At 46.6% G+C, this 12,747-nt stretch overlaps 1 protein-coding gene across 1 annotated transcript in view; it reads right to left on the reverse strand.

Annotated features, from left to right (window-relative positions):
- Positions 1–1,941: 1,941 nt before the first annotated feature.
- The window catches only part of LOC139532855 (Krueppel-like factor 5), a 30,194-nt gene continuing 19,388 nt past the window's right edge, over positions 1,942–12,747 (reverse strand). Inside the window, exon 4 of the mRNA XM_071330973.1 lies at positions 1,942–2,726. Coding sequence (XP_071187074.1) covers positions 2,548–2,726 — 179 coding nt within the window. The 3' untranslated portion in view covers positions 1,942–2,547. The remainder of the gene's footprint in view (positions 2,727–12,747) is intronic.

A 12,747-nucleotide genomic window follows, 5' to 3' on the forward strand; every position in this document is an offset into this window, starting at 1 on the left:
CTGGTCTAAAGTAGTGCACTATATATAGGGAATAGGGTTCTATAGGGCTCTGGTCTAAAGTAGTGCACTATATAGGAAATATGGTTCTATAGGGCCCTGGTCTAAAGTAGTGCACTATATAGGGAATAGGGTTCGATAGGGCCCTGGTCTAAATTAGTGCACTATATAGGGAATATGGTTCTATAGGGCCCTGGTCTAAGGTAGTGCACTATATATAGGGAATATGGTTCTATAGGGCCCTGGTCTAAAGTAGTGCACTATATATAGGGAATAGGGTTCTATAGGGCTCTGGTCTAAAGTAGTGCACTATATAGGAAATATGGTTCTATAGGGCCCTGGTCTAAAGTAGTGCACTATATAGGGAATAGGGTTCGATAGGGCCCTGGTCTAAATTAGTGCACTATATAGGGAATAGGGTTCGATAGGGCCCTGGTCTAAAGTAGTGCACTATATAAAGGTGACATTTGGGACGCATGCAAATTGATCAAAGTACCTTTTTATGTGGAGCTCAGAAGACCACAGAGACACTTAGGGTGAAACGACGTGACAGGAAGTTAGTTGACAGGAAGCTCCAGGAGGTTAGTTGACAGGAATACTAGTCAATGTGGTCTTCTGTATTACATTCAACAGTAAGTAGGGTGTCCCACCACTCTGCCCAGAGTAGGAGAAAACATTTCACTTCCTTATGTTAGAAAATACATTTTTACCGAGACACACACATATGATTCTTCACGTTTTGAATCATTCGGTAAAGGGGGGGGGGTCTCTCTGACATATAATTAACTTTATATACAATAAAACTAAAATAAAGAGTCTGATTTCGTAACCTAATACATTCGCTAATAAAGCACGGAACTCCGTAGACCGAGTGGCTTTACCGCCAAACCTTTTGAGGATTTTACGTTTTTTTTGTCGTTGTCGTCTCCAAAGTAGTTTCCGCGGGTCGCTAAACGCTAAATTAAATGTAAAAGGCTTTGAAAATAAATAAAATAAAGTTTGGTGTTTGGCTCAGTGCTCTGTTGACAAGTTAAAGAGACACTTGTTGTTGTTTGTTGTTGTTGTTGTGAGGAAAGTCTTTGAAAAATAACAGGATTTTGTCATGAATTATGAAAAGTGTTAAACTAAAATATAAACAAATACTACACGTCATGTCTCCAAAAACTTGATATTGTTCTGCGTTCTCCGGATTAGACAAGATGACGAACACAAAATAAATGTTAAAACCTGGGTCGGGTCGATACTCATCATACTAGGTGACAATATTCTCCAGATTATCGACCACTTTTGTTCCTCTGTCCTCCATTGATTTAGTCGCCCTCCCTAACAAGGATAAAAAGATGACCGGATTTATGATAGAGACACGGAGGTTTGGACTATCGGTTTTCTTAGAGGATTATCATCGACACAATTAATATTTTACCCATTGGTCAAAAGATGTGTTTTTTTGATTGGACACCTGATATTAAAAAGATAAAGAATCAGGGAGAGAGATAAATCCTATGCACCCGTGGTGCGTAAAGTGGTCTGTACAAATCATACGGCTGTCGCTCATCTCTCTCTGTCGCTCATCTCTGTCTTCCCATTTTACATTTACATTACATTTTAGTCATTTAGCAGACGCTCTTATCCAGAGCGACTTACAGTAGAGGGCATACATTTTTTTTATATATATATATTTTTTTTTTTTACATACTGAGACAAGGATATCCCTACCGGCCAAACCCTCCCTACCGGCCCCTCCCTACCGGCCAAACCCTCCCTACCGGCCAAACCCTCCCTACCGGCCAAACCCTCCCTACCGGCCAAACCCTCCCTAACCCAGACGACGCTATGCCAATTGTGCGTCGCCCCACGGATGCGTTCCCCTCATCTAATACTTAGATTTAAATAAGGGGGAGGGGGGGAAAAAATCACTCTCCCTCCCTCCCTCCCTCCCTCCCTCCCTCCCTCCCTCATCTCCTTTGAGAGGGAATATGAGAGATGACTGCCGTAAAGACACAGAACATAAAAGACATCAACAGATCAATAACAGTTACAAGCCCCCCCAGATAATAAGTTATACTGTAGTCTAAACCAGGGTCCCCCCCCCCCCCTCGGTTCAAGTGACCCACCAATTGAGGAGTCTTTTGAGTCGCGACCCACCATAAGGGTTGAGCGGTGAAGAAGAAAAAAAATAGAGACTAAAAATAGAGATGAATAACAATAGGGTTTCTCCTGGATGAAAAAGGGGGCTTAGGTTGGGTGGGTTCTGTCCAAAAGTGAGTCCCTGCCCACAGTTTGGGATCCACTGGTCTAGACTACAAGGTCTACTCCAGAAGAGTGGTTTGGGAGTTAGACTTTTAAAATTTGATTCCACCTTTATTTAACCAGGTAGGCCAGTTGAGAACAAGTTGTCCTTTACAACTGCGACCAGGTCAAGATAAAGACTACAAGGAATCCTCCATTAAAGTGGTTTTGTACACCACTGTAAAGTTTAGGTTGAACGTTTCCTGATTTGAGTGCATGTCTTTGTGATTCAAGCTAGCGTTTTGTGTGTGTGTGTGTGTGTTAGTTCTGGTGCCTCTTCATATGCAGGGCCAGGTGATCCGATCGGGAGAAGGAGCGAGAGCAGACGGAGCATTGGAACGGTTTGGCCCCCGTGTGTTTCCTGAAGTGACGAGTCAACTCATCAGAACGGGCGAAACGCCAGTCACACCCATCCCACGAACACCTGTACGGCTTCTCACCTAGAGAGAGAGAGAGAGAGACAGAGACAGAGACAGAGACAGAGACAGAGAGAGAGAGAGAGAGAGAGAGAGAGAGAGAGAGAGAGACAGAGACAGAGACAGAGACAGAGACAGAGACAGAGACAGAGACAGAGACAGAGACAGAGACAGAGACAGAGACAGAGAGAGAGACAGAGACAGAGACAGAGACAGAGACAGAGACAGAGAGAGAGAGAGAGAGAGAGAGAGAGAGAGAGAGAGAGACAGAGAGAGAGAGAGACAGAGAGAGAGAGAGACAGAGAAAGAGAGAGACAGAGAGAGAGAGACAGAGAGAGAGAGAGAGAGAGAGACAGAGAGATGGACATGTTAAGTAACAGTCTCCAGCCAGTGGTTTAGATAACATACTACCACAGTAACAGTCTCTAGACAGACAGTGGTTTTGATAACAGACTACCACAGTAACAGTCTCTAGACAGTGGTTTTGATAACAGACTACCACAGTAACAGTCTCTAGACAGACAGTGGTTTTGATAACAGACTACCACAGTAACAGTCTCTAGACAGACAGGGGCTTTGATAACAGACTACCACAGTAACAGTCTCCAGACAGACAGTGGTTTTGATAACAGACTACCACAGTAACAGTCTCTAGACAGACAGTGGCTTTGATAACAGACTACCACAGTAACAGTCTCTAGACAGACAGTGGTTTTGATAACAGACTACCACAGTAACAGTCTCTAGACAGTGGTTTTGATAACAGACTACCACAGTAACAGTCTCTAGACAGACAGTGGTTTTGATAACAGACTACCACAGTAACAGTCTCTAGACAGTGGTTTTGATAACAGACTACCACAGTAACAGTCTCTAGACAGACAGTGGTTTTGATAACAGACTACCACAGTAACAGTCTCTAGACAGACAGGGGCTTTGATAACAGACTACCACAGTAACAGTCTCCAGACAGACAGTGGTTTTGATAACAGACTACCACAGTAACAGTCTCTAGACAGACAGTGGCTTTGATAACAGACTACCACAGTAACAGTCTCTAGACAGACAGTGGTTTTGATAACAGACTACCACAGTAACAGTCTCTAGACAGTGGTTTTGATAACAGACGACCACAGTAACAGTCTCTAGACAGACAGTGGTTTTGATAACAGACTACCACAGTAACAGTCTCTAGACAGTGGTTTTGATAACAGACTACCACAGTAACAGTCTCTAGACAGACAGTGGTTTTGATAACAGACTACCACAGTAACAGTCTCTAGACAGACAGGGGCTTTGATAACAGACTACCACAGTAACAGTCTCTAGACAGACAGTGGTTTAGATAACAGACTACCACAGTAACAGTCTCTAGACAGACAGGGGCTTTGATAACAGACTACCACAGTAACAGTCTCTAGACAGACAGTGGTTTTGATAACAGACTACCACAGTAACAGTCTCTAGACAGACAGTGGCTTTGATAACAGACTACCACAGTAACAGTCTCTAGACAGACAGTGGTTTTGATAACAGACTACCACAGTAACAGTCTCTAGACAGACAGTGGTTTAGATAACAGACTACCACAGTAACAGTCTCTAGACAGTGGTTTAGATAACAGACTACCACAGTAACAGTCTCTAGACAGTGGTTTAGATAACAGACTACCACAGTAACAGTCTCTAGACAGACAGTGGTTTAGATAAGACTACCACAGTAACAGTCTCTAGACAGTGGCTTTGATAACAGACTACCACAGTAACAGTCTCTAGACAGTGGTTTAGATAACAGACTACCACAGTAACAGTCTCTAGACAGTGGTTTTGATAACAGACTACCACAGTAACAGTCTCTAGACAGACAGTGGTTTAGATAACAGACTACCACAGTAACAGTCTCTAGACAGTGGTTTTGATAACAGACTACCACAGTAACAGTCTCTAGACGGTGGCTTTGATAACAGACTACCACAGTAACAGTCTCTAGCCAGACAGTGGTTTAGATAACAGACTACCACAGTAACAGTCTCTAGACAGACAGTGGTTTAGATAACAGACTACCACAGTAACAGTCTCTAGACAGACGGTGGTTTAGATAACAGACTACCACAGTAACAGGCTCTAGACAGTGGTTTTGATAACAGACTACCACAGTAACAGTCTCTAGACAGACAGGGGCTTTGATAACAGACTACCACAGTAACAGTCTCTAGACAGACAGTGGTTTAGATAACAGACTACCACAGTAACAGTCTCTAGACAGACAGTGGTTTTGATAACAGACTACCACAGTAACAGTCTCTAGACAGACAGGGGCTTTGATAACAGACTACCACAGTAACAGAAGCAGACACTCAAAGTGGACCACTCCAAAAGTTGCAGTCCACATTCTCTCTCCATAATCTTTACCAAACATGACTAACTGTCTCTATGAGCCAACGATCTGGGCAACATTAAACATGTTAACGCAGGTTGTTAAAAGTGTAATGATTAGTGGTTCTAACTAATGCTTCTGTTGTGTTCATTTCCCCAAGGCACCAAAGCCTGTTTTACCAGATGTGTGACACACACACACACACACACACACACACACACACACACACACACACACACACCTCACCACAGGTACACACAGCAGACAGAAATGACAGAAATGATCCTCTCCCTGAAAAGATAGAAACTAAACCAAACCCTTAGTGAACCATAACAAAACATGAAGACACAATGACTCTGCCAAACAACGTACCGCACTAAACACATGCAAACCCAGTGTGTGTGTGTGTGTACACACGCACGCCCAAAAGGTATACTGACACCTACTGGTCGAACAGAAGAGTGGAGGCTGTTATAGCAGCAAAGGGGGGGTCCAACTCCATATTAATGACTTCCCAGAAGAGTGGAGGCTGTTATAGCAGCAAAGGGGGACCAACTCCATATAAATGACTTCCCTGAAGAGTGGAGGCTGTTATAGCAGCAAAGGGGGGAACAACTCCATATTAATGACTTCCCAGAAGAGTGGAGGCTGTTATAGAAGTTTACCTACACTAAGTTGACTGTGCCTTTAAACAGCTTGGAAAATTCCAGAAAATGTCATGGCTTTAGAAGCTTCTGATTGGCTAATTGACATCAGTTGAGTCAATTGGAGGTGTACCTGTGGATGTATTTCAAGGCCTACCTTCAAACTCAGTGCCTCTTTGCTTGACATCATGGCAAAAATTGTGGGGGTGCTTTGCTGCAGGAGGGGCTAGTGCACTTCACAAAATAGATGGCATCATGAGGGAGGACAATTATGAGGATATATTCAAGCAAGACATCAGCTTGGTCGCAAATGGGTCTTCCAAATAGACAATGACCCCAAGCATACTTCCAAAGTTGTGGCAAAATGGCTTAAGGACGACCAAGTCAAGGTATTGGAGTGGCCATCACAAAGCCCTGACCTCAATCCTATTGAACATTTGTGGGCAGAACTGAAAAAGCATGTGCGAGCAAGGAGGCCTACAAACCTGACTCAGTTACACCAGCTCTGTCTGGAGTAATGGGCCAAAATTCACCCAACTTATTGTGGGAAGATTGTGGAAGGCTACCTGAAACGTTTGACCCAAGTTAAACAATTTAAAGGCAATGCTACCAAATACTAATTGAGTGTATGTCAACTTCTGACCCACTGGTGAATGTGATGAAAGAAATAAAAGCTGAAATAAATCATTCTCTCTACTATTATTCTGACATTTCACATTCTTAAAATAAAGTGGTGATCCTAACTGACCTAAGACAGGGAATTTTTACTCGGATTAAAATGTCAGGAATTGTGAAAAACTGAGTTAAAATGTATTTGGCTAAGGTGTATGTAAACTTCCGACTTCAACTGTGTGAATATATAATATATGCCAAGAGCTGAGCAAAGAAAAGAGTCCCCTCATCCAGCAGGTCCTGGAGTTCACAAACCTGTTCTACTAACACACTGAAGCCTCAGGACCAGAACATCCAATCAATCAGAATAAACCAAATTACAACACAGTCAAAACAAAACCACATTACTTATTGGGAAACACAAGCACAAACACAAAGCAAAATGCAGTGCTATCTGGCCCTAAATCGACAGTACACCGTGGCTAAATATTTGACCATGGTTACTGATCAAAACCTTAGAAAAACCTTGACAAAGTACAGGCTCAGTGAGCACAGCCTTGTCATTGAGGAGGGTAGACACAGGAAAACATGGCTCCCTGTAGAGGAAAGGCTGTGCAACCACTGCACAACAGCAGAACCTGAGACAGAGCTGCATTTCCTGACAAAATGTCAAAAATATAAAACAATTAGTTTCATTTCCCCAAATGTGAAACTCTTATTCAAGGTTTCAAAGACCTCTCTGATGAGGATAGGCTACCCGTCCTGTTGGGGGAGGACGCAGAGAGCTGTGGGTTGGCAGCGCACTACATTGCTGCCTGACATAAGATGAGGGACAGTGTCTGACAGACCAATCAACCTGCACATGTCCTCTACTGTATGTTTATTGTTATTGTTGAATGTATGGTTATTTTGACCCTTGGTTATTGTTGTTACTGTTGTCCCGTTGACAATATTGATTAATATTGATTATTATGTTAATATTGTAAATCTCCAAAGAAAGCTTTGTCAATATGACACCAACTCATTCAAGGGTTTTTCTTTATTTTTACTATTTTCTACATTGTAGAATAAAAGTGAAGACTCTCCTATATATATATAGCTCTGTGAGAAACCAGTGGAAGTGAAAAGAGCCATCTCTATGGGAGATACCAACCCCGGGTAGGTGGAGGGGTTGTGGGAGTGTGTAGGGGTGAAGACCGACCCCCCCCCCCCCCCCCAACGAGGGGGCAGGGAGCGGGAGAGGTACGCAGTGGCAGACATGTCTGGACTGGTAGAGTTGTGTGTGTTAGAGACACCACCCTTAAGGCTCCACTCCTCCCTCTCCTCAGAGACAGGTGGATTGCTCCACTCCTCCCCCTCCTCAGAGACAGGTGGACTGCTCCACTCCTCCCCCTCCTCCTCCTCAGAGACAGGTGGACTGCTCCACTCCTCCCCCTCCTCCTCAGAGACAGGTGGACTGCTCCACTCCTCCCCCTCCTCCTCAGAGACAGGTGGACTGCTCCACCCCTCCTCAGAGACAGGTGGACTGCTCCACTGCTCCACCCCTCCTCAGAGACAGGTGGACTGCTCCACTCCTCCCCCTCCTCCTCAGAGACAGGTGGATTGCTCCACTCCTCCCCCTCCTCAGAGACAGGTGGACTGCTCCACCCCTCCTCAGAGACAGGTGGATTGCTCCACTCCTCCCCCTCAGAGACAGGTGGACTGCTCCACCCCTCCTCAGAGACAGGTGGACTGAGTTCACCTCAAATGATTAACCTGCTCCATAGTCAAGGCCCTTCAGTCACACACACACTTCCTAATGCCTCTCGTTCACCTCCGTTGGAAGCCCTCCTTTCATCTCTTTAACAGCATCCGGTCTCCAGATTGTTGGAGCAGAGAGAGTGTGTGTGTGTGTGTGTGTGTGTGTGTGTGTGTGTGTGTGTGTGTGTGTGTGTGTGTGTGTGTGTGTGTGTGTGTGTGTGTGTGTGTGTGTGTGCGTGTGTGTGTGTGTGTGTGTGTGTGGGAGTGTGTGTGTGTGTGTGTGTGTGTGTGTGTGTGTGTGTGTGTGTGTGTGTGTGTGTGTGTGTGTGTGTACGAGAGTGCGGTTGTTTGTGAGCACACTTGTTAAACAGTCATAAAACCGCGAGCAGGTCCCAACATGGACCCCACAGATACGTCCTCTCCTAGAGAGAGATTTAATAACCACTACAACCTATTGGACCACACAGATACGTCCTCTCCTAGAGAGAGATTTAATAACCACTACAACCTATTGGACCCCACAGATACGTCCTCTCCTAGAGAGAGAGATTTAATAACCACTACAACCTATTGGACCCCACAGATACGTCCTCTCCTAGAGAGAGAGATTTAATAACCACGACAACCTATTGGACCACACAGATACGTCCTCTCCTAGAGAGAGAGATTTAATAACCACTACAACCTATTGGACCCCACAGATACGTCCTCTCCTAGAGAGAGATTTAATAACCACTACAACCTATTGGACCACACAGATACGTCCTCTCCTAGAGAGAGAGATTTAATAACCACGACAACCTATTGGACCCCACAGATACGTCCTCTCCTAGAGAGAGATTTAATAACCACTACAACCTATTGGACCCCACAGATACGTCCTCTCCTAGAGAGAGAGATTTAATAACCACTACAACCTATTGGACCACACAGATACGTCCTCTCCTAGAGAGAGATTTAATAACCACTACAACCTATTGGACCCCACAGATACGTCCTCTCCTAGAGAGAAAGAGAGATTTAATAACCACTACAACCTATTGGACCACACAGATACGTCCTCTCCTAGAGAGAGATTTAATAACCACTACAACCTATTGGACCCCACAGATACGTCCTCTCCTAGAGAGAGAGAGATTTAATAACCACTACAACCTATTGGACCACACAGATACGTCCTCTCCTAGAGAGAGAGAGATTTAATAACCACTACAACCTATTGGACCCCACAGATACGTCCTCTCCTAGAGAGAGATTTAATAACCACTACAACCTATTGGACCCCACAGATACGTCCTCTCCTAGAGAGAGAGAGAGATTTAATAACCACTACAACCTATTGGACCACACAGATACGTCCTCTCCTAGAGAGAGATTTAATAACCACTACAACCTATTGGACCCCACAGATACGTCCTCTCCTAGAGAGAGAGAGATTTAATAACCACTACAACCTATTGGACCCCACAGATACGTCCTCTCCTAGAGAGAGATTTAATAACCACTACAACCTATTGGACCCCACAGATACGTCCTCTCCTAGAGAGAGATTTAATAACCACTACAACCTATTGGACCCCACAGATACGTCCTCTCCTAGAGAGAGATTTAATAACCACTACAACCTATTGGACCCCACAGATACGTCCTCTCCTAGAGAGAGATTTAATAACCACTACAACCTATTGGACCCCACAGATACGTCCTCTCCTAGAGAGATTTAATAACCACTACAACCTATTGGACCCCACAGATACGTCCTCTCCTAGAGAGAGATTTAATAACCACTACAACCTATTGGACCCCACAGATACGTCCTCTCCTAGAGAGATTTAATAACCACTACAACCTATTGGACCACAGATACATCCTCTCCTAGAGAGAGATTTAATAACCACTACAACCTATTGGACCACACAGATACGTCCTCTCCTAGAGAGAGATTTAATAACCACTACAACCTATTGGACCCCACAGATACGTCCTCTCCTAGAGAGATTTAATAACCACTACAACCTATTGGACCACACAGATACGTCCTCTCCTAGAGAGAGATTTAATAACCACTACAACCTATTGGACCCCACAGATACGTCCTCTCCTAGAGAGAGAGATTTAATAACCACTACAACCTATTGGACCCCACAGATACGTCCTCTCCTAGAGAGAGAGAGATTTAATAACCACGACAACCTATTGGACGATAAGTGGATGTGTTTCCCTGATCAAAGTACTAGACGAGGAATATGGAGACATTAACACAGGAATATGTTTCTGACTTCCTGGAGGACCACACCTAAACCACAGGGCCTGGAGGACCACACCTAAACCACAGGGCCTGGAGGACCACACCTAAACCACAGGGCCTGGAGGACCACACCTAAACCACAGGGCCTGGAGGACCACACCTAAACCACAGGGCCTGGAGGACCACACCTAAACCACAGGGCCTGGAGGACCACACCTAAACCACAGGGCCTGGAGGACCACACCTAAACCACAGGGCCTGGAGGACCACACCTAAACCACAGGGCCTGGAGGACCACACCTAAACCACAGGGCCTGGAGGACCACACCTAAACCACAGGGCCTGGAGGACCACACCTAAACCACAGGGCCTGGAGGACCACACCTAAACCACAGGGCCTGGAGGACCACACCTAAACCACAGGGCCTGGAGGACCACACCTAAACCACAGGGCCTGGAGGACCACACCTAAACCACAGGGCCTGGAGGACCACACCTAAACCACAGGGCCTGGAGGACCACACCTAAACCACAGGGCCTGGAGGACCACACCTAAACCACAGGGCCTGGAGGACCACACCTAAACCACAGGGCCTGGAGGACCACACCTAAACCACAGGGCCTGGAGGACCACACCTAAACCACAGGGCCTGGAGGACCACACCTAAACCACAGGGCCTGGAGGACCACACCTAAACCACAGGGCCTGGAGGACCACACCTAAACCACAGGGCCTGGAGGACCACACCTAAACCACAGGGCCTGGAGGACCACACCTAAACCACAGGGCCTGGAGGACCACACCTAAACCACAGGGCCTGGAGGACCACACCTAAACCACAGGGCCTGGAGGACCACACCTAAACCACAGGGCCTGGAGGACCACACCTAAACCACAGGGCCTGGAGGACCACACCTAAACCACAGGGCCTGGAGGACCACACCTAAACCACAGGGCCTGGAGGACCACACCTAAACCACAGGGCCTGGAGGACCACACCTAAACCACAGGTCCTGGAGGACCACACCTAAACCACAGGGCCTGGAGGACCACACCTAAACCACAGGGCCTGGAGGACCACACCTAAACCACAGGGCCTGGAGGACCACACCTAAACCACAGGGCCTGGAGGACCACACCTAAACCACAGGGCCTGGAGGACCACACCTAAACCACAGGGCCTGGAGGACCACACCTAAACCACAGGGCCTGGAGGACCACACCTAAACCACAGGGCCTGGAGGACCACACCTAAACCACAGGGCCTGGAGGACCACACCTAAACCACAGGTCCTTGTTTACATGGCTTATCTCCTATTACTCTCTCTGAGTGTGTGTGTGTGTGTGTGTGTGTGTGTGTGTGTGTGTGTGTGTGTGTGTGTGTGTGTGTGTGTGTGTGTGAGAGAGACACAGACAGACAGAGACAGTGAGTGAGAGAGAGAGAGACCATGCCTCAGGACTACCTGGCCTGATGACTCCTTGTTGTCCCCAGTCCACCTGGTCGTGCTGCGGCTCTAGTTTCAACTGTTCTGCCTGCGGCTATCGAACCCTGACCTGTTCACCGGACGTGCTACCTGTTCACCGGACGTGCTACCTTGTCCCAGACCTGCTGTTTTCAACTCTCTCTCTCTACCGCACCTGCTGTCTTGACCTCTGAATTTACTCCTCTTGCACCCTCACTGTGATTATTATTTGACCCTGCTGGTCATCTACGAACATTTTGAAAAACAATATGGCCTTAAATGGCCATGTACTCTTATAATCTCCACCCGGCACAGCCAGAAGAGGACTGGCCCACCCCTCAGAGCCTGGTTCCTCTCTAGGTCTCTTCCTAGGTTCCTTGCCTTTCTAGGGGAGTTTGGCCTAGCCGCCGCATGCTGCATCGCTTGCCGTTTGGAGATTTAAACTGGGTTTCTGTAGAAGCCCTTTGTGACATCTGCTTTCTAAAGACACGTGATTGGTTGAGGGAAGGCAGTAACAGGAAGAGAGAAGAGAAGATGTCAAATGTTGACACCAGATATATCAGTCCAGTCTTGGACCCCCCCTATCTGGGGACATTCAACTGCACTGTGTTCTTCTATCTGATATGACTGGTCTCACGCAGCACATTCCCCAACGCCCCCCCCCCCCAGAATATCCCTTATCCCCAGAGTTAACCACGCAGCGGCCAGGAACTACCACAGTGTTGATGCCCCCCCCCAGAATATCCCTTATCCCCAGAGTTAACCACGCAGCAGCCAGGAACTACCGCAGTGTTGATGCCCCCCCCCCCCCCCCCCCAGAATATCCCTTATCCCCAGAGTTAACCACGCAGCAGCCAGGAACTACCACAGTGTTGATGCCCCCCCCCCCCCCCCCCCCCCCAGAATATCCCTTATCCCCAGAGTTAACCACGCAGCAGCCAGGAACTACCACAGTGTTGAT

Source organism: Salvelinus alpinus, chromosome 10, assembly GCF_045679555.1.
Source record: "Salvelinus alpinus chromosome 10, SLU_Salpinus.1, whole genome shotgun sequence".
Lineage (NCBI taxonomy): Eukaryota > Metazoa > Chordata > Actinopteri > Salmoniformes > Salmonidae > Salvelinus > Salvelinus alpinus.